Below are 27,483 nucleotides of genomic sequence, written 5' to 3'. Positions count from 1 at the left end.
AGTACTGGAAGCCACAACGAGGTCTTCCCAGAGTCTTCTCTTCTCCAAGCTGAACATGCCCAGCTCCCTCAACCCTTCATCATGGGAGAAATGCTCCAGTTCTCTAATCATTTTCATGGTCCCCCCCACTGGACCCACTCTAACAGAACCATGTTTTCCTTTTGCTGGGAGCCCCAGGATTGGGCAGAGTACTCCAGATGGGGCCTCATGAGGGAAGAGCACAGAATGCCTCCCCCCTACCATGCTGGTCATCCCTCTTTTGATGCAGCCCAGGATACAGTTGGCCTTCCTGGCTGCAAGCACACACTCCTGGCTCATATTCAGTTTTTCGTCCACCGGGACCCCCAAGTCCTTCTCCACAAGTCTGCTCTCAGTTCTTCTCCCAGCCTGTACAAATCCAGGATTGCCATGACACAAGTGCAACACTTGGTCTTGTTAAACCTCATTAGGTTCACGCAGGCCCACTTGTCAAGCTTGTCCACATCCCTTTGGAAATGCTGGTTTTGAAGAGTCTGTTTCCTGTTTTGCTGTGCTTTCATTTTATTTTTAAGTCAGTGTGTTGTTGAGCTGCCAATCACAGTCTGCACAAGAGGAAATTTTTCACACTGGCCAAATGCAGCTTGGGCTGCCAGCTCAGATGGAACTGTGCTCCCTCAACTGCCATTCCCACAAGTAAGCCCACCAAAAGAGTGCCCTTGGGCCCAGCTGTGAAACTTATTTCTGGCATGGACTCCAAACAGATCAAAACCTCACCAAACTGCACCCCACAAGAGAGAGCAGGTAGCCACCTTCAACCCCCACAGAAGCCAGGAAAAACATCTTCCAGGTAAAACAGAAGAAGCTGTGGCAAAACAGACCTGCTCTTCAGCACTGAGGATTTACACATCAAATAATTTGAAGAGAGAAAGCAGATGACCTTCTGGTTTGGCTCAGCAATAAACCATTACTTCAGAATTCACAGCACTCATGTCTTGGATCCCATAAATTAGTATTACTTGGTTCAAATTAGTGAACTTGTTGCTACTTAAATCTGTTAAACCTGAACAGTCTCCCAAATACGGAATGCTGAAGTGAAACAGTACCTGCAGTAATAAGAAATGAGATTGGAATTATATTTATTGTGCTGGAACTTAAGGAGTTCACTTCAACAGTTTTGCTCAGGTCATGTGGCATTGTTGAATAGTAACAATTCAGAAACTTTAATTATTATTAACTTAATTATGAAAAAAGTCTGAGATGAGCTTTTACCATGTGGACCTTTTGTACGCTTCCTGCTTGGGATAAAGCGGCAAGAGAAGTTATAGCACCTATTTATAAATCCTAACTGACTAGCAAACACCTACAGACAGACACACAAATATGAGTTCAATTAAGCTTAAAGCTATTACGGTAAACACCAAATTGATTCATTACAGCAAGTCACGGTATGCTGCCAACCTTATTAAAACAAAGAAATGTACTTTCAAGGTATACTGCTTCCTGCACATTACCTGTATCCCAGTCCTGTTCTAGATCATTTGCTAAATTACTTGAAAAATGACAGATACTAAGCTTTATGGAGATGATATACTTCATAAGCCACGTGAATGCCTGGGGCTTAATTTTCCTCTTGCTTTCACTACCACAGACCAACAGTAAGCGCATCCAATTGAGTGTAGAGTTGGATAGGGTAGTTCATGGCTTCTACAGAGGAGCAAAGCAGGCATCAGCAGGCTCCTTGTGACAGTTCTCTGCCTCCTTTCTTCCATTTACACCAGGAAATGCCAACTTGCAAGCAGTCCCACTTACAAAGTCATCCCTAAAACACAAAGATCAGGTGCCATCCTGTGCAATTACCAGAGCACAGAGATCACAGTTCATCCTAAAATTACACTTCCTTTAAGCTGTTCCCTATTATACTACTTCTACAAAATGGAAGGCTGCCGTGACATTTTGACTATTAGGGGACCGTACAATTACATACATACAATCTGAAGACTTGACTCACAGGTCTCTAATTGGATATAAGCAGACCAGTAATTTATTTATTTATTTTTCCAGAAGTGGCATAACTGACAGTTTCACACAAACTCAGGAGACCTTAACATCTGAAGTCAGTAAAAATTCCACCAACAACTTGCAGACAGCAGAGATCAACAGGAAGAACACTGAGGAACACTGCTCTTCTGGGTAGGCTGCCATGCAAACGACACTCTTCTGTGTACAAATCAGTACAGGATAGCTGGATTAGCTGAAAACAGAAAGCTTGCAAAGTGCCCGTTCAGTCACCAGTTCTTTATTTAGAAATATTGAAAATATTAAAATCTTTATCTTTTATAGACTTTTTTTTTTTTTTTTTTTTTTTTTTTTTTTTTGTGTGTGGACAAATGGGATCAAATAAGGACTAATGCTTCTGTTTGGACCACTTGCTTATTGTCCTACAAGAACAGGCACTGGAATAGGCTCCCCAAGGACATGGTTGAACCACCATCCCTGGATGTGTTTTAAAAACCATTTGGATGTGGTGCTCAGGGACATGATTTAGCAGAGAGCAGAGTTAGGGTAGTATGCTTAGATTGTGGTTGGACTTGATGATCTTTAAGGCCTTTTCCAACCTGAGCTATCCTATGATTCTATGAAGAAGGATAAAGAAAAGAGGCACTTGCTGAATTTGACCTGCTCCTGATCGAATACGCAAGCCTCATCTTCAGCTAAAAAGCAACTAGATATGAAATCAGATGACTAACATGATTAATCTGAAGAGTTGTAATGACTAGTGAACTTCATTTTTTTTATGTTTTGTATATGTTTATGCTACCTTTAAAAGACAAGCACTCATTACAGCTATGACAATACGATCTTTGTCAATATCGAAGTTGGGCTTCAGAGACTTGATAACAAGCAAAAAGAAAGAAAGCCTAAAAGACTCGGGAGAGCTCAAAAGGAAAAGGCAGTAAATCCTGCAAAGACCTGGGGCATATCTGCAGTTGCAAAGTGAACACCTTAGGTGGTCTTTGAAAATGTCAGCATCATTCATAAGTACACTATGATATTTGGGTTATTGGGTGCAGGCAAAGATGTGTCTTTTTGGTGAGAGAATCTGGAAATGATCATCATTGCTTGGAGTCATGCTTCAGGCAGTGCAAAGCCTCAGTCTTAGACAAACTTCACATTTTTAGAAGCAGAATACGTATCAGTCACACCAAGACCTGTTAACTGACTCTTGAACAGCTTGTTTTTTAAGTAAGATATCTAGATAGCACTTGAATATTAGACATTCATTTGGTCTTCACACAACCAAACTAATGAAATGAATAGCTGACTATTTTCAGTTTCTGCAGCTATTTGTTTGTCTGCTTTTTTTAACACCTTGAAAACAAAAACCAGAAACTTGGAATTTTCTTTTATACACTTCTTTTATAGAGTGTTTAAATGAGCGATATACACAGCTTGATTTAAATATAATCATTTGGATTATAAAAGAAGACAGATCAAGAGTTTAAAGCTATCTCCAAGGTGAACAGAAATGTTGAGACAACCAAAAGACTAGACAGATAAAGAATCTGAAAATCAAATCACAGTAATATATTTTGTCTGAATCTCGACATTTCAGAGTATCTCAAAAGGTTCTTAACTCCTAGCTGCTTTGCTATAGCAGTGACAGCTTCCCATATCCATTCCCACTCATTTGGGTTTGAAATGTGCACTTTTGCACACTGATCAAACTATAAGGTCAGTTAATGTTATACCAAGGAGAACCCATGCCAAGCGATCCTTTGAACAGAGAAAGTGAAGTAGTTTAAGGAATCCCATATGTTATATTAGTGCTCCAAAAATAGCACTCGTGAATCTGATCTCTCAAGCAAGTCTTTCACAGAAGATCCTTTCCTGGAGACAAACTAATGGCCTACCATGACCTTTGCTTCTGGAGGAAGCAGGGCAGAAGGAATGATCAGGATCTGAAGCTTTACATTTCACTTTGAACCTATTTTTCCCTTCGAATGTAGGCCAACATTATTCACACAGGCTGTTCAGTGCAGAAAGAGTTCACGGGCAAAATATACTCACAGCAAGGCCACTAGCAAAGCTGTTGCCTGTCAGAAACTTCAGCCCAGACCAAAGCACCAGGAAATAACTGCTTTTCTTTGTGACTACTCCATCCAGATCAGACCTGAGACTTTCCCATAGAATAGGATACGGAAAAGTACTAATATTCAAAGCGCATCCGTCACACAAGATATGCGTAAACCTTCCCAAGTCAGGGCTTTCAGTCAGAAGCATTTCACAGATCAGCAAAGCTTTAGCAAATACGAAAAACATCAGCTCCAAGGAAGAGTACAGAATGAAGAAGTCACACTGACTGCCCTCAAACCTGCCCAAATAAGTAAGTTCACCTAGAATGAAACCAAGCACACACCCTTACAAAGAAGTATGCATTGGTTATGTAGTCTGAAGATTAAAGTTGTATGTTTACATAAATGAATCTATGAAGAACTTAAGATTTGGCCCCTGCAAGAAAACTTCCCTCAAATTTTTCATACATCTATTATTTCAGTAGCCAATAATTACCTTCAGCAGCAAATGCACAAAAGTTACAAGTCACATGAGCGGGAAAAATTTCAAAGAGAAAACTCAACCTTAATTTTTAAATTGAATATTAAAAAAAAAGTCAGATTCCTAACAGAGCAATAGCACAGACTAACATATATATATAATATTATATTATACATATAATATATATAAATGAAATGCCTCCATGCTTTTAAAGCACTTGACACTATGTCAAGATTTAGTGATTTTCACGAGTAATCTTGCCTTCTTTTTGTCATATATATTTCATGATTATGAAAGACCTTGTAGCTAAACTGAGTAACTTTCTTAAATCCTATTCTTAAAAGTAACACAATTTCAGCATTTAGTTTTGCAGTCTTAGAGCCTCTCATTCTTTCCCAGTGGTCAGGATTTTTAAGAGGTTCCTCCCCCCACCTTCTTATCCACACCAGTTTATTACTATCTGCCCTGCTGACTATATTCCACTAAGCTCAGGGCAATGTGTCATTTAAGAAGCATATGACATGACAATGACAGTCACATAACACATAGCCACAAATGTTTAATATCTTGATCAACCGAGACTGCAATTTCTGCAATTTCAAGACAAGCAAAAATCTTCCACAGTCATTCAGAGTGGATGATGGGCACGGATACCCAGCATTAATGTAGCTGCTGCCCATTCCTTCACAAAATGACCAGTTCCCCTTGTAGGTGTGCACTGTCTGCCATTCAGACTTGCAGGACGAATCTTGCCCTCCCTCTCAGCAAACATAGCCCCCACAGCATCCTCCTATGGATGCATCCTCCTGTGCGTGCTGCTGGGCTGGGTTTGTTTGTGCAGCCTGCTATAGCTCATGGCTGCTGACGGAATGCACTGCCAGCCTTAACTGCACAGCACTACAAAACGTACCCAGTGCTTTCCTATGTTTGGTGCCAGATGAGCTGTGGCTAAAACAAATAACTGCAGAAATGAAGTGTGCTGCATTCCCAGGTGTATTCTATCAACTGTCCTCTGAAGTGAGCTGATAGCTTTGTAGGGAATTTAACAATTTTATAGCGCAGGTCAAAACCAAGTGACTTGGCACTGAGATTCAATTTCTGTAAGCCAGAGAGGTGTTCAGATATCTATGCATATCTCTTTCAAGATCAAGGGCACAAGGTCAACTCTGCAGCTTCTTTGATAGCACAGAGAAGCCAGCTCCTTTCTTCCCACATAAGCAGCTCATCTGAGAGCCTCTGATGCACCGGCTGCTGTGGCACTGCTGTTATGCTACTCACATCGAGTGCAGGGCAGGCTTGGTAGCAAGCAGGCCCCTTCAGAGGATCTGTCTCCAGGATCCATAGCAGTCAGAAGCAGAGTGGTGAAGGAGAGACACGAAAGAGCCATATACAAAGTCTCATAAGCGTAGAGAGAATCAGGATCAGCCCTGCTTTTCTCGAGAAGCTGGCTGGCAGAAGAGAGGGAAGGGTGATTTTTTCCAACCCTCATTTTCCAATTCAAGGAAATAAAAGGAAACTTGCTGAGGGCAAAGGAGGACATTAACAGGCTCTTGCTTTTACCCAACCAGCTCACCTTTCTTTAGCTCTGTGTCAGATCAAAAATGAGGATTGCGCTGATCAGTCTTGTCTCCATGCTGCAAACTCACAGCTGTGCAGGATGACACAGCGTCCGTCATTGTCCTTGCTCAGAGAACTGCCATAAATAATGGCATGGGAGCTCTCCCCTGCCACCAGCAGCTGCTGCCACTGCTGGGAGTGGAGCTTAGTGAAGCCCCAAGGCAGGGAAAGCAGAACAGCCTGAAAAGTAGGATCCCAGCATTTATCATCACGTTAACTTGAGTCTTTCAAAATAATTGTCTCTTTTCTCTCGCAGGAGAATTTCTGTAAGGAAGTTGTCATAACTTCAGACAAATTTCACGAGCTTGCCATGTTAATTTTCTAAATGTACCTAATCTTAGAAATGTTTTCATTAATAGTGAGCATCACACTGCTTTCAGAGGAAACAGAAGCAGGACCATGCAGCAAGTGTAGCAAGAGCACACCTCAGGTGAGCAGTGCAAGCAGGGCGAGCTTGGCCTGGTTTCTCCCCATCCCCTTTTGCACTGGGGATATTTGTTTTCCTAAGAGAAGGTGAAAAGAGAAGATAAGGCAGAAGAGCTGCTCAGTAGGTCACGTAACAGGTGGAAAAGGCTAAAACTGTGAGAGTGCATTAGCTGCGACTTTCTGGGCAAGCAACTGACCAGCTCCATTGCTCAGCCCCTAAATCAGTAACAGCATCCCAAGGCTCTCACTGCAGCACAGTCCTGCCCTGGCTGATCATGGTCACAACCGTGGGTTACCAGCTCCAGGCAGTGGAAGTCTATTGCCTCCAATCACTATTTCTTCACATGCTTGGGGTCAGATCCTGCAGATAGCTAGTAACAAGCTCCAGGAGATACCTCTCAGAGACCGAGGACATGTTGCAGTGCATCTCATGGACACTGGCTGCAGGTGAGGATAAATAGCTAATTTAATCAGCTAACCTCAGATTCATGCTTCTCATGCTTGGCAGAAACCAGGAGCAGGGGCTCTTAAAGCACAATCACGTTCCTTTAACATTTGTGCAGTTACAGTCAATTACATAAAACAGTTCCAATTAGGCCTTTGTTAATGAAAAAGCATCTGGCTAAAACTTCCTTTTAATACATTTTCTAGCCAGCATAGAACGAAAATGGATTTGCCTGAGTTCTGTAAATAAAGATCTTTATGATAAAGATGTATCCAACCTCTGAGAGCTGGTTAAAAAGCGAGTCTGACTTTTTCTGAGTCCTGAACCACTTAGATATGGCTGCGATTGGTTTTGTGAGATAACAGTGCTTGAGAGCCTTCCCCAGCTTTTGCTACATTAGGCCCGAGCCGATTTCAAAGAGCTTTTTGTTCAGGCTAGTTCCTCTTCTGATTTCAGTTATAAACTGTGTTAATACAATATTTTCCTTTTATTCTTTTCTAACCTCTTTTTTTGGTTGGACGTCAGCTCAAATTGGAAACCCTGGCAAAATTTCTCAGAGAGAAAGATACATTTGCCACAGTGGGGGCAAACTTAGCTTCTACCCCTTGTGCCCAAAGCAAAGTAAAGAGGCCAGATCTCCTCCATAACAGGAATGATCTGGTGGAGGAGAGAACTCACACTGAACACAGTGATAATAAACTCCCATCCCAGTGAGTACATCTGTGTTCAGGAAGCTACTGTAGGGTGCATGAAAATCAGATAGAGGAGCCTGCCTACACTGCAAAGCCTCTGTCAAATCAGATACCAAAGCTTAGGCTTTTTTTTTCCCCATTGAAACAGAATTATTGCTTTCCAGCCAGCTCTTCCAGAAACAGGAATTAAACACTCAGCACAGGATCTCCCTGTTGGAGAAGACCACCCTCAGCTGCACTGTGCTTGAACACAGCCTGCACTCACCATTCATCTCCGTCTCGGGCACAGGAAGCAGGTGGGTGCAAAAAGGCAAAGCTCGCCCATGCTGCCTGCTCAAGTAATGGCCTTTAAGCCACCCAGAAAGATTACTGAGCACTGCTAACAGGCATCAGTGCAAACCCTCTGCTCCTCTGACACCTACCAGCTTTCCTCGGCCCGAGCAGTTTGATGAGCACAATGCTACGTCCATACTGTGAGACCAGCCTAAAGAGCCTGTGACTGCTGCCTGTGTCCTTTTAGAGAGCAATCGCAGTTGCAGATGAATGGGATCAAAGGAAGTGAATCCAGCTGCAGAATAGGGCATTCAAGATTTCACCCTTGCTGAAAACAGAAGCCAACACAGCAATGCAGGTAGCATAAGGGGGTGCAAAGCATATTCCGGTTTAGTCTCCATCCAGGCAGAAGGGAGGGACAGCCAGTACAGAAAGCTTCTGCAGGCAGAAAGGCACTCACATCGCCTAACGCTCTTCTTATGCCATATCCCTTTAGAGCAATAATACCAACAGGACTGTTGGTTTCTGATCACATCTGTGAGAGAAGTCACATTTACCTGTTTTCCTGATGGATGAGCTCCTTAAGACTGAATGTCTACAAATTAAGTTAATATTTAATATGATACACTCTAGATTTTTTTTTAAATTTTTAATACAAGCTTTGAGTTTAACCAGCTTTCATGTAAAACCATTCAGAGCTAATAATTAAGCTCAGAGTTATAACAAAGATAACAAGTTACAAATAAATAACACAGAGAATAAATCCCACTTAAAGACGCAGAAGCAGGTGAGGTATTTAGGTTAAAAAAGGCAAAGCTTGCATTTAATTTTAAATTTTAATGTCATGTTGGAGGTGCATTGCATTTCTAGGTTTCTCTGTTCTAGTTTTTTCTCATCATCCATGAACCCATTCTACATTTGGCACTATTACTGTCTCCCACCCCTGTACATAGTGCTGGGGCTAGTAAGGTACTTTTGTGGATAAGTAATCATGTTTCAATGGCTGCTAGGATGCTTCAGCCTTGTTTATCTGCTCACGTTTTGATGCCGTGGGAAGGAGGTTCCACTTGCAAAGGACAGATTCAACTCTACATAATTGCTTGAAGGCTTATATTTAGAGAATGCACAGAGAAACCACCATGTTCCTTGGAGACACTGATCCACTTCATCAGCACCATTTCCAGCTCTTGTAGTAGAGCATTCACCCTTAAAATACAGACTGCAAAAGGCCAGTGTAAACATTATGTTTGCCCTCTGTTGGCTCATTTAGTGCCTAACGCTTTGTCAAGGAGATTCCAACTCTTCATGCCTTGCTGGAGCGGCTGTGGGCAGCTCAAGTCTTAGCTGAGGGGATGGGGTCATCGAGTTGATCAATCTCGTTGCCTGGAGAGGAGCTGGTGACAACATGGGGAGCTGGACAAGAGCAGCAGAGAGGCTGATCCTGCAAGCACTCTGCCTTCTTACTGAAGTCTATTATGACTGTCTGACAAGGGCTTTTATGACAGTCTGCTAAAAAACAGAGGTACCTGGGAGAGGCAGTGGAAAGACAGGTAAAATCAGCACCAAGTTCCTTAGTTGTGGGGTTTCAATATGTAATGAATTTCATTTCTTTTTCTACAGACATGCAGTTTGTAACATCAACACCTATTCTTCCAAGCTAAGAACTGCAGGAAACATTTTCCAGAACAGCTAAATAGCCTCAGCATTTTTGGATTCTGTGAGAATAGAGCATAGGTGTGCCTTGCCACACTATAACCAGTGGTGGCAAAGGTACAACCAGTCTATGTCTAATTACCAGGACAAGCCCTTCCCATCACTGAATCCTCATTAAATTTTCCTTTGGATTACTATATCTTACCATGTTCATAACACATATAACACCATCTTGTACACTGCTATACCACAGCAAGATTTAGGTGGCATGTCAGCAGGTTTAGGGAATGCTAGAACATCCAAGGGGGTGCAAATGAATTGCAAGGAGCAGATGTCTCAGTTTTCTCACTGCAGATGCTCTTAAAAGGAAGGTAAACATTTCTTACCCTGCTGCCCTTTGCTTTGGTATGAGATGACGTCTCAGGGTAGGCACCAGGACCAGCAGCCCTGCACATAGCTCTGTCAGAAAAGCGTGGTGGGAAAAACCCATAATCATTATGAAGCATGCAGTACTACACGATACTGCAAAGATATTTTTTCCTCTCGTATTTACATACAGCAGCGCTTCTAAACCTGCGTAGTTCTCCCCTAGCCCTAGCAAATCACTTCCAACAGGAAATGGGGTGTGAGTACCCACCTCACCTCAAAAGCCATCAAATCTGAAAAGCTGCAGAGAGCTCTTAATTAGGTTACTGTGGTTTAGAGGAGTGATTGACAGGGTGGCAAGCACAAGGTTTTTGAGGGGCACTGAGCATCTTGCAGTGGTCATACAACACGGGCTCCAAACCATTATAGGTATCCTACAGAAAATGCAAGACAGGTCTCAGCTCCCATTTGGGTAAGCAGGGCAGGAGGGAAGAAGAGCCATATAAAACCTGTACTTACATTCTCAGTTTTTTCCTTCAGTGCACAGTGCCCACCGTGCAGAGATAAAAGTGATGCAGCAATAGCTGCATTGCTTACCTCGATGCCTTTATGGTTTGAGTCTGATAAGGTTCTGGTTCAGGAAAGGTTTCAGGCACAGCTGCCTCATTAGGAATGGAGACCACAGCCTTTCAAATGTGTTTCACTAGATGATTATCAGTTCCCACCGGGCTAAGTTAAGCAAAACACCCCTCATCTGACTCATTTTTGGCAGGCTGCAGCTCAGTTTTTCTTATTAATACTTTGTAAGAGATTTCCCAACACATTTAATTCAGAAACTTAATAGTTGAAAAGAAAAAACCTAACTAGAAAATAAGATAAAAGGCAACTATAGAAAAAAAAAATCATTATCTTAATTATAGAGCAGCTTTGCCCTCTAATGAGAAGGTAATTTTTTCCACAGGACAGCGCTGATCGAATAGAGGAGGTGCTTTAAATGGGACTACATTTTGTGCACTGCACTGAACTTCTAACCTCACACAACTTGTATTTACTGCATTTCAGATCTGTATTAGACAGTGAAAGACCTTTTTTTCTTCCCCCCCAAGGATTGCAGGTTCATTTTGTACAGCTCCCCTGCCATGGAGTTAAATATCTCATGGTAGTCATTCAAGTAAATCAATAGCAGTGGATATTTTGTGCAGCGTGTAAATATATATATATACACCTGCCATTTGCCACAGCAGGCATCACTCTCTCTGCAAACAAAACAGACAAACTTGCAGTAGATAAAGTGTCTTATGTCTTCTATTCCTTAAGGTAATTCTAGGAAATGGCAGCTGAGCCAAAAAGGGGCTGTGTGTCCCCAGGGAAGCACTATCTGAGCCTTTTTGAGATTTGATGTCTCAGCTCAAAACTGAAGGAGTGCCCTGGAGCACAAAGCTCCCTCCTCTTTGCACTCAGCTATAGTGTCTCAGCTCTGCTTGGCAGCAGGGTCTGTGTTACTGGCTGCTTTTGTCTCTGCTCTCATCCCCTGCGGTCCTGCTGTTGCTGAGGTCTCCAAGGTAAAGCTGAAGATGTTGGAGTTCTTGTGGATGTCTGCTCCACAGAAGAATGCTGCAAAGAAGATATTGGCAAATAACCTTTTCCTTCTGTGATTGTTTCTCTTTCTTCTTGCTTCCAGCAAAGTAGCAAAGGTAAGAAGCTAAAAATCATGTTCTCCTTGATGCAGATAAATATGCCTTTTGGTAACACTGAGTATTATAGTGCACTATCCAGCTGGGAACTGATCTCAATGTTAAATCTGAAAAAAATCACATCAGTTGAAATCACATAACTTAAAACTAAGTAGTCACTTTGAATGCTTGGAAATTCATTAAGGGCACCCAAATATTTTGCCAATGTTGAGTGGCTCTGATCCAGGAGACCTATAGCAGAATGAGTAATGAATCTGAAGATAGCACTATTTCACACAGCTCATATCCTAAATGGAAACATTAAAGTAGCTTCTCTGCTTCATTTTTACCTGCAACGTTGTATACACTCAAACTCTCTAATAGAGGTACTCTTTTACAGAAGAACAGAGAACCTGTCCTTTTCAGATCTCAAACAAAAGAACGTTTCTTCTGAAAGCAAGAAAAGACCTGGAGAACATAAGGATGACTCTGAGACTTGAGGCCACACCCAAGGGTGAGGTCTTATGAGACACACAGAGGATGAACAGAATGGAAGATTCATGTAGGCCTTAAACTTAAGTCTTCACATGATAGGCCGTTCTGATCAATAGTTGCTCCTTAAAGGTTCAAGGTTCCTTCCAGAAAGGCAAAAAATCACCAGATTCATTTTAGACAGAAAAATTGTAAGATTTACTTCTCATCCTAAACACTTCATGAGAAAGTAATTGCAACTCCATTAATTAAAAAGAAAAAAAAAAAGATTAGTTAACCTGCTCAATATATTTTCAAGATTCTTTTTGTATAGTACAACATAGAAATTTAATCTAAATACTCTGTACAAAGCACACTCTACATGTTATGATCTTACACTATGCTGTGTCAAACATTATGATGAAGGCAGGATTTACTGCTCATGGTCCAAATACATAGGCCCCCATTAATTCAAGTACTGCCAGAAGCTGATCTACTTTGTGTGGAAGAATGACACTCAAATATGAATCAAATTTTGAGTAGTGCAAGCTCAGCTTTCAAAATAAAGCACGAAAACATGGTGTTGAACTTGCACAACAAGAACTACAAATGTTATTTTCAGCACCCAGTTTTGCATAAAAAAATTACTCCTTTCTGAGAGGTAGTTTGTCTCAGTTTTTGATAACTTGAAATCACTATTTTATTTACTATGGTGGCTTGTGGAACATTTAAAATAGGACAGTTCATACCTGCAACTACTCTTTCTGTTTAAGCTTAACTGCTCAGAGTTTCAATTCCCAGGAACAAAAATTCAGGCACTTGCAGTCACAGTTTTCTCTGAACAATTTTTTTTCTAGAGATAGGCACAATATTTCTGAACATTATCATCAGTACGGGAAAAGCTGGTTCCATGTTAAAGATACAAAAGTAATAGCCAAGCAATACAGATTCAGCTTTTTTTTTTTTTCCTCCAAACCAAGGAACAGCCACCCTGCACTTCCATATAGGAGAGCCTGATTTGCAACTTCTGTGAAGAGAAGGCAAAGTAATGCAAAGTACAAACACATCTTTAATTCTGAGCTGCCAGGAAAAATACATTTCCTCTACAAAAAATGTAATTCCTTTCAGAGTTTCTGCATCCTCATTCAAATACAATGAATAACCAATAGGCTATATCTACTCTCCTGTCTCAATCCATAAATATCATTATGGAAAGCAGTTCTGAAAAAGAAGTTCATATAAAGGATACTCCAGAAGTCGACTAACAGTTCTAAAGTCTAGACTCAAACCTTGGAAATTAAAATTATTTTTTGTACCAAAGTTGATGTAAATTTCTTACTTTGTGAACTGGAATAACTAAAAACAAGTAAAAACAACTAAAAAACTGAAAAGACAGTTTCTTTAATTATCATAGAATCACAAAGTTGGAAAGGACCTACAACATCTTCAACATCATCTAGTCCAACCGTCCTCCTCTCATCATTACTACCCACTAAGCTACTAACCATATCTTCTAGTTCCTCATCCAGACACCTCTTGAACACTGCCATGGACAGTGACTACACCACCTCCCTGGGCAGGTCATTCTGGAGCTTGACCAGTCTTTGACAGAAAATCAAGCCTGGCCTTTTTTTTTTTTTTTTTTTTTTTTTTTTTTTAAGTAAGAATCTACATTCTGACAACACATCATGCTGACCGTAGAAAGTAATTTATCCATCAAATTTCAGGGCTAGTGAAGCTAGAGATGATGATTACCACTGCAAAGCCTCTGAAGAAAAGAGAGTGGATAAAACAATTCACCACAAACCCCTTCTGGTGCTAGAAATAGCCATCTTTTGGAAAGGTAAGATTGAAGAACTCCAACTAATAGAAAAATCCCTTCTTCCCTGCAGAGTTGTTCCAAAACTTTATTTCCTTTGTTCCAAAGAAAAAAAGGCACCAGAAAAACTGACACCAAAAGCTTTAATTGATGACTGAGCTCATTTAGCTGCAATGCCCAACCGTTAGACTTTGTTTTTCTAGTCCAGGCTGGAGTACTCTGTTACCAAAATTTTCTTCCCACATAATCAAGCTAAAAACACATCCAACTGACAACCTTTTCACTGTTTTGATAACCCAGATAGTTTAAGCTTCTAACATCTTCCCCAAGTCCTGTTTCTCAGATCCCAGGCTGCCTTTACAGCTCTGAATTTTTATGATATATCTGTAGCAGAAATGAACTTAATATTAATGACTATTAAAAAAAAAAAATCTCACTGGTGCTGCATAAAGAATCAACGCCTCCTTTTTTGCATGCTCAGTAGTATCCGACTTACATGTTAAATTCCCATTACTTCTCAGGACTTTTCAAATAATAAATTGTAGGTGCCATTTCCAATTAAAGAAAAAACTAATTTCACTTCTGGCAAAATATTTCATCTAGCCTAGGTTAAAATCCTTGTTTCAGATTTTAGCATTTAAGGATTTTTATTTTTTAAGGACAGAATTATTTCTGAAAAGAAAAATTTGTTATTGACATGCTTTCATTAATTTTTTTTGAGCACAGTATTTGACAATATTGTGTTGATTTATTCTGAGGCAGAATCTCTGAAAAAGAAAAAAAATTGCCATATTCTCAGCATATCTCCTCCTCTTGCCTACTTTCCTCTCCTGAAATCATCTGAACAATTTCTATACTAGAGGGTTAATTTCAGCTCTTGGCAAAACCAAGCCACAGAGACGACAGTTTCATTTCCTCGCAGTTTATTCCACTTCATAGAGGACCAAGTGAAGTAAGAACACAGTGCTCACACTTCTGAGAAATAATCTTTACGTGTGCCATTATTTAGCCAAAGGTGGATTGTAACAACTTGAATGAAGGGACCCATTATACACCCAAAAGCAAGTAGAGTGCACTGAGCTTCTCCAAGCTACATGTTGCCTTGAGCAAGATGATGAACTGTAATGCTAAGTTAGCACTGAACTGGCACTGGCAACTATGGAAGCAAGGAAATATTCCTATTAGAAATGTGAATACCACTGATTCAAATATTTCTGAAGCTATGAACACTGGACACAGCAATGTCAATTTAAAGTCAATTTTCAGAGATTTAATAGAAGAGCAGTCAGTGCTGGAATTAACCACCACACCTCACTAAACTATTTATTGTCAGAACAACAGCTATGATACTCACTGCAACTACTCTGAAAAACAGCCTTGGTACTATTGCTAATAAGGGAAATGAATGCAATAAAGGGTTCTCACCCATTGCAAGAACTGTAACAATATTAATATCATTTTGAAAAGATGGTCAAAGCATTTTACTAATATTCATGAATCAATTTTGTTAGCAATGTATCCTGCTGTTTGGAAATTGCACTTCCCATCTCATTCATATAATTTAGCCATTCCACCTGTATTTTAAAGAGTTGCCATGCATCCAAGTAAATATGAGCCTTGGATGTGCTTTCCTCCTGCTTTCATTGTAGAAGAGGAAAATATAGCTCTGTGCAAGAAACATTGTCCTTTCCAGAAGTTGTGCAATATGACCATGAGCTCCTGTGGTTATAAAAACGCTCTCTGTGGGAGACAGCTTCATTTGTAACAAGGTTTTGACAGTGCTAGAGGGATGCTTGATATGGAAAGGATGAGAACAACTTCAGCCATTTCTCCACATGAATCCACCTGAAGTGCTTTGCAGGAAGCCCTTTTCTCCAAGAGCAGTGCATCAGGACAAACATTTTCCATTTCCCTGTAGGCCCCAAGTGATGATTGTACAAAGAAGTAAACGAAGCAGAAGTGAAGATGGCTGCCATCAGTGGGTTTTCCTGCAGTGCAACCGACTATACGTTTCACAAAGGGCAATAAGGTGAGTGAGGACCTGGATGTCCTATTGCTGGGTCATTGCAGCAGCTTTTTTTATGGTAAGATAGGTGAGTGAGCTACACCCGCTATAAGAGTCCACTTCTGGAAACAGGAAAAATAAGCCAGAAACTATTTCTAAGTGCCAGGAGAGCTCTAATAACAATAAGCAAAAATCCTTTACACAGAAATTTCAGTGAAACAAAGAAGACTGACCAGAATGTTTTGGAGTGTGAAAAATTGTGAATAATAAACAATGTAACTTCTGTTTTACTGGCCAATTTCATGACAGAAAAAAAAGCACCATCCTGTGAATCATACTTGGTGCTGGCTGGAAGACTGTGTTCAGGGCACAATGTCTGAACACTCTATAAATATTACTACATCCAGTAAACTCAAGGCAACGGGGGACTGTAAAACCATTGAGGATACCATAATACTGCAGTGGTTGTAAAAAAAATGCAGTAAAAGAAAAATGATCTTTTATTAAATCTTTTGTTTGGGAGGAGTTTTGCATTTTAACAGGGTATTTAGCAATCAGAACAGCTTTTCAAAAGCAGCAGTCTCTCCGCCAAATGATCTGATTTGGAGCCCCATAAAGTCCTCAAATGTCTTTTAATGCATTTGATGGAAGGAGGAAGGTGAAATGAAGCAAGTTTCTTGTTCAATTACAATTTTGCTTCCAGCAAACAGAGCCCCCATTTTGTCATCTCATCCTCTACCCAGATGATGCCCAGAGGCAGTGCAAAGATTCACTGCAGGCATGAGGGTCTCTGGATGGCTCGGGAAGGCAATAGGCCACCCATGGTTCGTGTGCACCCGTTAGTGTTTAATTTCATTGTTAAATCTGCCTGTAGTTATAAATGTTCTCAGCTGAGACCAAACTCCTGACACCTCCCTCAGATGTTTTCAGTATAAATATGAAGAACCTGGGAAAAAAAAAAAAAAAAAAAAGAGTTGTCTTCTAACAATTCAATGTATAATAAAAAGCTACACAAAAGCCAGTTAAAACAACCTCCTCCTCCCCCTATGTTACTTATCCTAAGTAGCAAAAGACAGGGACAGCATAAGAAAGCCATGGGTGACCTGGAGGGCCAACAGCTGCACTGCAACTTATTGCCAGTTGATAGCCTAGTGCATTTTGCTTTTCTTTTTCTGCACTGGAATACACATGAAAATACTCTGGATTATCCATAATACCGAGAATGGGAGGGGTTTTATGAAGTGAGATTGCCTTAAGAAATGGAGAAAAATTTGGTCACAACATACATTCAGATCTTAAGGCAATATCTAAAGGACCTTCACCACCCTGGCTAGAGTGAAGACATTTCACCTGAAGGTGAATGCATTGTGAACCACAATTAAACTGTCCTTAGTTCAGGTGTCAGGACTGACAGGATTGGGACCACACTGAGAGAACTTTAATAGCAGAAAGCGAGAAGCAGTATCATTTCAGACTGGATAGACATATGTCAGTTATTTAAATGAAACAAAATAAATGTTTTACAGACCTAATGGCATTTGTCAATATATGCAGTCATAAGTCTGATACACTCTAAATTTTAAGTACAGCTCTCATGTAACACCAAGTGAGTACTTTGGAAAATGTTCACGCGTTTCAGAGGTTGGCCCTAAGAGCATCAAAAATATTTCCATTAAGAAAAGCACATTAATAGCAAATTCAGCAAAACTCTTAACCGTATACTATCAAATATGAGTCTAAAAACAAATGCTTCATCACCTATAAAGAAGTTGCTTTTCTTTCGATAATTCAAAAATTTTTCATTCCTGTTAAGAAAAATCCTCTAGACTGAAACAAAAATCAACCTGTATCATCTTTTCTATTACAACCATCTCTCTCTGTTAGGATAAGCTCAGCCTACACAATGCCAAATATTTACTTAAACTAGTCAGTCTCAGTGTATTCTGTACTAAAGCCAGCACACTGTATCTAATTAACCCTCCTGCTTCTCAAGCCATGTTGCTAGGATTGTATCTAACTGTATACTAAACTTGCGGAATTTAAGTAAAAAATTCTTAAGGGAAAAAATTGCACTTCATTGTGTGCACTTGCAGCCCACAAAGCTAGCTGTATCCTGGGTTGCACCAGAAGAGAGCTAGTCAGCAAGGTGAGGGAGTAGATTGTTCCCCTCTTCTCTGCCCTTGTAAGACCCCATCTGGAGTACTGCATCCAGCCCTGGGGCCCCCAGTACAAGAAATACATAGAGCTGCTGGAGTGGTCCAGAGGAGGGCCACGAGGATGATCAGAGGGCTGGAGCCAGTAAGGTTGAGGGAGCTGGGCTTGTTTAACAGAGGAAAAAAAAGGCTTGAGAGAGACCTCATAGCAGTCTTCAAATACTTGAATGGAGATAACAAGCAGGAGGCAAATCTACTTTGTACATGGTCTGATAGCAATAGGACAAGGGGAATGACTTTAAACCAAAAAAGGAGAAATTTAGGTTAGAAACTAGAAGGAAATTCTTTACTCAAAGTGGTGAGTCCCAGGCACAGGCTGTCCAGAGAAGCTGTGGATGCCCCCTCCCTGGAGGCACTCAGGGCGAGGTTGGACAGGGCCCTGAGCAGCTTTGGCTGGTGGGGGGCAATCTTGTCCATGGCAAGAGGGTTGGAAATAGATGATCTTTAAGGTCCCTTCCAACCTAAGCCATTCTACAATTCAGTTCCTCTTGTCGCATCTCTGATAACGTTTTTAATACATCTTGTACTCCACCAACACATACGGCACAAACCTCAGCAACGGTGCTGATGGGGAAGAGGGCAGTGCTGCTGCCATCCAAATAAGGTCTGCAGAATCACACTATAGGCTATAAGAGCAGTATTTACTCCTGCAGGCACAGTAATTGAATTTCCAAGCCATAATTGGATGATGTGGTTTGCAGCATCTCCAGAACCCCTTGATGGAATTACATCTGCCTGATAAATTATACAATTTTCAGAACTGTACTTTACACAATGCATGGAGCCCTGTGTTCTGAAGTCTTGATGGATATATCATCTCCTTTCTCCTTCTAACACCCTGACAGGCTTAAAACACGAGGAGCTGTCCTTGGCTTAAAAGTGAGGCAAAAAGAAAGTACCCACAAGTTAAAGGAGACAATGCATTCTCTTTTTCTGAGCTGACTAAAGGCAACGTGGGAAATGGGACATCTGTTGCTGTTTGCAGCTTGTTTTCTTCCCACTAAAACACACTGCAAACCCATGGAGCATTGGTCAGCATAGAAATAGTGGCTACAGTCCACTGGTGGCCGGATTTTCATCCACTCAGTAAACTGCTGACTGGCAACAGGGTACCAGGCTAAAATGACCTTAGGTTTGATCCAATGTCTTAAGGAATCTGAGCATTTTATTAAGCTGAAATTTTAATATTCTGAAACACAGTAGCACTAAAGCAGGATTAAACATTGGTTTCCTTTGTTGTCTTTAAGAACAGGACAGTATACGCTGAAGGAGTGGATTTCAACCTTTGAAAGCAGGAGTAATTAAGAAAAATCACCCACATACAACTTTAGTAGTCCTAATGGTAGCCTAAACCCTTGCAACCTGATGAAAGAACAGGGTCTATCTTTATCTATCCTCTGGCTAGAAGAGAATACTCAATGAGGCTGGACAGAGAATAAATTAATGAGAAAATATTTAATATACTTATATAATTAGTGCCTTCTGCTTCCAATGGTCATTTGGCAGAATACGAGACTAAACAGAACAAGGTAGCTACCTATGGCATAATTAGACCTTCAGCCATAGAGAGAAAGACATCAGTCTGCTCAGACTGGCATTGCAGAAAAATGCAGTCAACACCAAACTTACACTGCTGGAAACATGCAGCTTCTTCAATGCATTTGATAAAGCACTTTCTAAAAAAAGCTGAAATAAAAATCAAGCATGATCATAGAATCAAAGAATGTTTTGGTTCAAAAGGGTCCTCAAAAATCATATAGTTCAAACCCCCCTGCCAGAGGCAGGATTGCCAATCACTACAACAAGAAGAATGAATTTTCAACACATCCAAAGACTTGGTAGAACACGTCTCCTGGTTATGATTTGTCACTTGAGAACAACTTATTGGTTGTTCTATACCTTAGATGATAAAGTACCCAAAGACACTCAATGGCACTTCATACATATGCAAATGCTTTCAGTTTTACTAAAAGGCTAAGTACAACTGAGGAACAGCATTAACTAAAATTATTTAATAAAAACACTTTTTTTTGGCAAAACAAATATTTTGACTGGGGCAAAATGCATATGCATACTTGGGATACTCATCCTCAGGTGAAGTTTAACTCTATATTAATCCTATGTCTATAGAACTAAAATAAGGAGACTCGTATAAACTGAATTTTTAATGGCTATTTGATCTCTTCAAAGAACCCCACCCTCTCCACTGAGATGTCTTTTTGTGTCAAATCTCCAAACAGCTTCAATGTCTGTCTGCAGCACAGATCACAGAATTGCTTCCCTTAGACTTATTCAAGTTCTGCTCTGACTTACGTACCTGTGAGGTATGGCACAAACATTATTTTAAGAGCAGCTTGTTCATTTAACAGCCTAATTTGGGGTACAATTAATACACAAAATATAAATCAGTATCATACTTTGTAAGAAGCTGCTCTAGCTGAAGCAGATAAATACCCAGCAGCTCGTTTTAGTTGGAATTGGATTGAGCTACCCATGAAATCAGTAAAATTAGTGTCTATCTGGAAATTGCTGTAACTACTCCAATTTGTTTCATATGATTGCAAAAAAATAACACAGGATCGAATGAGGAATTCACGGTAGGTAACTGAAAACACTCTAGAAAGTTGCATTAGAAAATGTGATCCGATTTTGATGACAATACTCATTCAAAATCCAATGACAGTACTTTTTAAATCTTTTTCAATATTAACAAATCTACATTTACCTGCAACACCGAGAGACTCTTCACAGATTCTTCAGTCTCTTATCAGGTAGATAAGCATTTCATAATTTCTTTTTCCTTAGCCATGCTTTGCCCTTTCATCTCCTGCAGCAGCCTGATTTTGAAACTAGAAGGTTTTTTTCATTTTTAAAGCTCTACTCAATCTCGCACTTAAGCACGGTGCCTTCAGCTAGAGAGATGAGGAGCACCTCTACTTAACTTTTATGGTTAAACATTCCAATTCTGGAGCAATTCAGTATGTCCAACCACCCAGGGAACCCATCTCTATTTCTGCCCTAACGGAAAAAATAACTCAGCAGATCAGCTGGTAGGTGATGGGTGAAGCTAAAACAATGTCTATTAAGTTCCTATTATTCAAAGGGAATAAGTGACGTTGGTGCATTTTGCATCTCTCCATCATTTTGAACTTTTTTTTTTTCATCTCACACATGCATTGCCTTATATAACAAACACCACTTCTGACCTTGCTATACCTGATGCTGAAAAAAACAGACCAAAACATTTTTAGAGAAAAGCTTGTTAACACCACTATAAAAAGCCTCTGTATCTTGCAAAAAATAAAAAATAAAAAAAAAATTACTACCTGAAGTCACTGTCATTACTTTAATCATACTAGTTAAGCTGAAATGAAGACTTGACAATTTTTGGAGTGAGATTTGCTTAGTACTAGAAGCCAAAAGTGAGAACAGTTAACATCAGGCTGGCAGCATGCCTTCTGGACATGCTTGTAAGCTGCCTACTGGAAGAAAATACCCACAGTTTTTTCCTTCCTGCTTCTGTTGGACAAGGAGCATCTATTTCTCCCTAAAGATGGGTTTTCCTTACAATGACATAGCAACTGTAACATATAACAAAAGGAACAAAATAATACTTTTTTTGGTCAGATCTAAAGTGTTGTGTTGACTTAAAATTATTATGACTAAGACCACTTCAAAAATAGTACAAGTGAACAGAGTTATTATTTCCAGCCCACACACGCTTCTTCAGAAATGATAATGCTGTTCTTTTTATAAGCAGAACTTTAACACTTCACATTTCTATTAAAAGTGAGATTCACTAGATGAATTTATCTTGTTTATAGTTCAGGTATTCTAAATAAATACTTTGTAAGAATGAAACGTATTGGCTATTTGAAGTGGTACACTTGATAGTGGTCACCATCTTTTTAAAATTATGATAGTAGTAACATATGCTATATAAAAATACATAAAATATATTACCTTAAAATTTATGTAATAATTATTAATTACTGGCAGAATTATCTGCTGCACGGGATTCAGTGCAGAGCCCTGACCCAACAAGCCTGGATAACTGAAGGTTACTTCCTACATATGAAACAGGAATTCTAACCTGAAATGATCGAATAGGAGCTCTAAACCTATTAGCCTTTGTAAGGAGTGTGGTACTGTAGCTTTCATACAAAGAGTCTTCGTTTCTTCCATCCTTCCTTCCATTTCCTGCTCTCACTAACCTCCTGCAACCTGTTGGAGACTGGCACTGTGTGTGATGTGGCTGTTCAATAGACCAAAATATGACAAATACTTAATAACTTCTTCTCACTATGGTTAGCATGCATGAAATAAACGAGGCTTCCTGCATAAGGGATAAATCCATAACTAAATGTCAAAAACTATAACTCTCTCTGAAGGTAGCTTATTAAGAATTTGCTATGGTTCATTTTACAGTGACACTTCCATATTCAGGAGTGTCAGAGAACAGAGGAGCAGCCCGGGATCAATTCATTCTGACATTAAAATAGGAGGAGATATAAAAAGGAAAGGGAGGGAGAACAGAACTGGTATCTAGCAAAGCATCTGAACTCATTCAAAGATAAAACAAATTCAAGATTCATTACTGAGCTCCCTAGTCCCAGTCAGACAGGCTCTGAGGCACAGTTGGGGTGATTATAGCTTGCCAGAGTACCACATGGCAGTCTTAAAGCCCCGTTTGCTTAAATAGCCTGATGTAGCTGTTACTCCCAGCTCATGTATTAAAGCTCAATGGAAAAATTGAGTAAGAACAAAATACACAGTTCGCATGTATTTTGTCAGAAATGGTGTAGTCAGAAAAGACTAACACCAAAGCTGTCAGTAAAAAAGCAAATGAACCACTATGGTACACTCGGGTCTCTGATACTATCAGTTTCTAAAAGCAATACTGGGAGCAACACAAGACTACAGCAAAATGCAGCTTGAATTCTAAAGATCAAGAGAACGAAAACAAGCACAGAAGTCTGGGGACATAAAAGAAATTTTTTTAAAAAATCAGTTCTGTACAAGCTGGATAAAAACAGACACTGGAAGTGAAAACCTCCCCTCCAGAAAATGCCTTGTCTGTAGCAATACACCAGCTTCACCAAAACAGAGGTGGGGACAGCTTCAACACTGCCCAAAAGAGAAGCGCCTCCACTCTGCTTCCCCTACCACATGGACTTAATGAAGGAGAGGGCATTTTCCATCTTTAGGAGAGCGTTCAGATCTCTGTATAGCACAAAAACTGAAAAGGAGGTCAGGGGCAGCTCCAGGGAGCACTGCCCAACTCAAGGGTTTTACCCAGCTAGTGTAGAAGAAAACAATGAAAAGAAAGAGGAAAATGTGAGAAGCCTCAATGTGCTACCAGTACATGAATCCAATCTCACAATATTTGCCTGACAGCTGAGATGGGAGAGTTAGCAAACTTCCTAGGCTGGTGACACTGGAACAGATTGCTCAAGGAGGCTGTGGATGCCCTATCCCTGGAGGCATTCAAAGCCAGGCTGGATGTAGCTCTGGGAAGCCTGGTCTAGTAGGTGGCGACCCTGCACATAGCAGGGGGTTGAAACTAGATGATCACTGTGGTCCTTTTCAACCAGGCCGTTCTATGATTAGTGGCTAAGCATGGCATAACATGGATTAAGGCACGTTCTAGCAGCAAATTACCTTCTCTTAATGCCAGAAATTTGGAGAACCACAGTTACATGCAAGTGTGAACTCCTAGAGGCATCCCAAACCACAGGTGCTTGCAATGTACCCTGGCTTTGTTCAGCTCTCAGACTTCAACAACTCTGTGGCAAATATCTTCTGCACTTATACATCTCACTTCCAGGATTATACAGCTAAGCTTTACAACCTAGCATCTGTAAATAATAAAATAAATGAACAACCTTCTCTTCATCCACTTTACTTTCTGGGGTTGCATTATGATGCATCAGAAATGAAGCCTCTCTCCTAATGAAATAAAAGCACCAGCACTCCCTGAGGTGTGCAGCTTTTATGGAGGTTGGTCTGTGAGAATTTGATTATGAGAAAGAAAATTACTGCCTGGTGCTCAGCTTGGCCTTTTAGGTACTGACTGCCTCCAGATTTGTGGGCTGTCCATAAGGAAAAGCATAGGGAGAAAAAATTGGGATGCTCTTAAAGGTTCATGAAGGTAACGGTCATTGTAAACCACCCAGGATGCTTCCATCTCAGGTTGGGAAAAAGTTACAAGTGAAAACACACAGCTATCTCTAATAAGCTAGCTATTTCCTTCTGGGGCTTCCTATCAAATATGATCAGCAAGGCTAGGTACAGTGTAGGAAAAATAAATGGTCCAGGGTGGTAGGGGAGCAACAAATCTGGGGAGAAAAAGGTACCACTGAGAACCTCTTTTCATCACAGACTCGTATAATCAACATCACATCTAGAAGTTCCTTGAACACCTCCAGGGTCAGTGACTTCACCACCTCCCTGGGCAGCCCATTCCAGTGCCTGACCACTTGTAATGCTATAATGGGATGATAATAGCAAGGCAGCAAAGTCTTTGGCTACAGCAAATGAGAATGAGCCCAAACACAGCAGCCACAGATGCAGAAATGAAGGAAAAGAGCTGCTTACCTTCAGAAGACCTCAGTAAGGTAGGGATCTCCAGCAACACATGCCTTCACCTCCACTGCCAACCTTTAAATGAGGTCTGGAAACAGGTGGATCCTGGCTCCACCCCTTCTGCTTACTCAGAAACATTGCATGCACCTAAGCTCCCCTGGCTTGGCCCTGCCTTCCCACCAGGTGCTCAATCACTGGTTCAGGCAATGACTTAGCTTTTCTACTACACCACTCTTTCAGAGAAGAAGTATTTCCTAACAGCCAGCCTGAATCTCCCCTGGTGCAACTCGAGGCCATTTGCTCTAGTCCTATCACTAATTACACAAGAGAAGAGGCTGAACCCCAGCTCACTACAACCTCCCTTCAGGTAGTTACAGAGATCATCTCCCCCTACAGAGCTATAAACAGAGGTAACTGGAACGGAAGTCCCCTGATTTTCTAGATTATAGAACCTGGCCAATGTCAGAGAACCCATTGTCTGTGTCAAATGGCTCTTCACTCCATTGCCAGAAATATCTCACACTGTTCACAGCAGCATTACCCAGGAAAAGGCAGCTCAGGTGCCATTGCTGCTTTTTCTCATTATGAAAATAGGAAAAATCTGATGTTAAGCAGGTCTCTGACATTTGCAAGATATTGCTACTGTATCCTACAGGAACTTCTCAGATGTTTTATGCTGTTCATTAACAGAAGGGATAAGTTAAACAAGTTTGAACATTTTAAATAATGGATAAGTCAACATCTTACCACTGTAAAGAAACAGATCAGGTGGAAAAAAGGGAATGAGAAATTAATAATCATTAATTTCAGAAGGCTGCTTAAACACTTTGCTAAGGAAACCCCTGACTGTCACAGTAATGGTGTGTGCTCTCGTGAAGAATGTGGGCAGCATTACTGCAGAAGGACCTTGGTGCCTAGAGACTGTTGCTACAGGGACCATGATCAGATGCTCCACGTTTGTTCTCAAGTGGGTAAGTAGATTAATCCTGGATTTCCTTCTGACCTCCCTGCTTGTTCATTATGTTTTTTGGTGCTTTCAAGTTAACTGATGGGGAATCAAAAGCCATGTGAACAGCAAATGCTGTTCAGGAGACTATCTGAAGACCTATAGTTTTTGCAGAACTGTCCCTAAGCACACCCTGTCAGAACAGCAACATCACCCGAGCTTGGGCGCCAAGCCCAGTACAGTGAAGTGTTCAGAGAGGGGATACTGTGGTTTAAACTGAGAGCTTCTGATGCTCTAGTGTAGGATAAGAAACTTCTTATTAACTCCACTGATGTTAAAGAACTACTCTCATCAGCCAAGTTGGTGAGAGGATGCAGATAAAAAAGGTTTTTGAAATAAAGTATTTATCTACTCTCTTCACTCATGGTTTTTAAGTGCCTGATATCTATTTTAGAATCTTTGTGCAGTTTTTAATCAGCCAATTTTTGACTACAGAGAAACATGATATAAAATTAATACACAGATTCTATCCTACCGAATTCTTATAATGCAAGAGGCAGTATGTGCTCTCTCCAAGATGCCAAAAAGGAAATCTCTCCAGGAAATTTTTGGCTGGGAGTCAACCATTACAAGAAAAACCAAACCAAGCAGCTCTTTTTTTAATCTGACATCAATTTTCTGCCTGCTTTAGAGGAGCTACTTCCTCACTCATATCGAGAAGAAACAATACCTCTTAGCCAAAAAAAGCTCCCCTTTTAGTCACATTAGTCTTAATTAGCAGAAAAAAATGATATTCTAATTATGACACTAATTACTTGCAGAGATCTCAATATCTTCAAAGCATTTCATGAGAATGAGTACAGCATAACCATGCATGCTCCAATGTTACTTGATGTTCACTAAATATTTTTCAACTAGAATGCCTGTTGCTTTACAATGAATGTCTTCTGTCTCAAAAGAATAGAGGACTAAGCACTTTTTCAAAGATAGAAGAAAGTTCAGTTTTCTGATCAGAAAAACAAATCACATTCAGTTTAGTACATTTCATGTTGGTCTTCTAATTCCAAGGGAGCACCATACGTTGCAGCTGCATGCCTGTTTTTCACAAGGACTGTGGATAAGTACAGTTTATTAAACCCTGCTGAGACAATCTGTTCTGTCTGTTTTAATGTTGTTATAAGTCAGTTAGGCATGTACCATACTTGTTAGCTGCATATATACTAATTTAATGTATTGATGGGCTGTCAGTACAAATACCTAATGAATATTAAAATACAAACTCAAATACAGAAATGCAAAGCAGAGCCAGCATGTGGTCACAATCTTGAGGGACAGGCAGAGAAAGAAAAAGACCAGAGTTCATAGTAAATGACAGTAAACACTCATGAAATGAACCGTAAAACAAATAACCAGCAACTTCCCAGAAAGATGGAGAAAAATAATAATTACTAGTCTCAAAAACACTCTAAATATATGCTGTGAATTTTATCTTCTGCCAACTGATTTCAATATAAATGAAAGCAGTACAACAGTAAAGACAAAGAGAAATAATGAAAATAAAGACACTGTACTACAGAAGGGAAGGAGAGAAAGAGAAATCCCCCACTGTCTTCTTCTCAATGCTAATTCCCTATTTAACAATAGCTCTAAAAATGGATAGGAATTGTTTCTTTGCATGTTCTACATAATACAATCATTCAGTAAAAGCACTTACAGACAAATTTCTCTTGCTTCAAATGAATGTAACAGGACTTTATCCTGCATGT

The 27,483-nt window shown here is 40.2% G+C and overlaps 1 protein-coding gene across 3 annotated transcripts in view; it reads right to left on the bottom strand.

Annotated features, from left to right (window-relative positions):
* The window catches only part of GRID2 (glutamate ionotropic receptor delta type subunit 2), a 690,924-nt gene that overhangs the window by 11,214 nt on the left and 652,227 nt on the right, over positions 1-27,483 (bottom strand). The window contains exon 16 of one of the 3 annotated variants that reach the window (XM_085222277.1): positions 15,542-16,919. The exons of the other annotated variants lie outside the window; for them this stretch is intronic. Coding sequence (XP_085078403.1) covers positions 16,890-16,919 — 30 coding nt within the window. The 3' untranslated portion in view covers positions 15,542-16,889. Of the gene's footprint in view, positions 1-15,541; positions 16,920-27,483 lie in introns of those variants that run through there. 3 annotated transcript variants of the gene reach the window in all.

The sequence above is a fragment of the Meleagris gallopavo genome, chromosome 4, assembly GCF_905368555.1.
Source record: "Meleagris gallopavo chromosome 4, MGAL_WU_HG_1.1, whole genome shotgun sequence".
NCBI classification, from domain to species: domain Eukaryota; kingdom Metazoa; phylum Chordata; class Aves; order Galliformes; family Phasianidae; genus Meleagris; species Meleagris gallopavo.
This window is presented reverse-complemented; position numbering and strand designations above follow the sequence as displayed.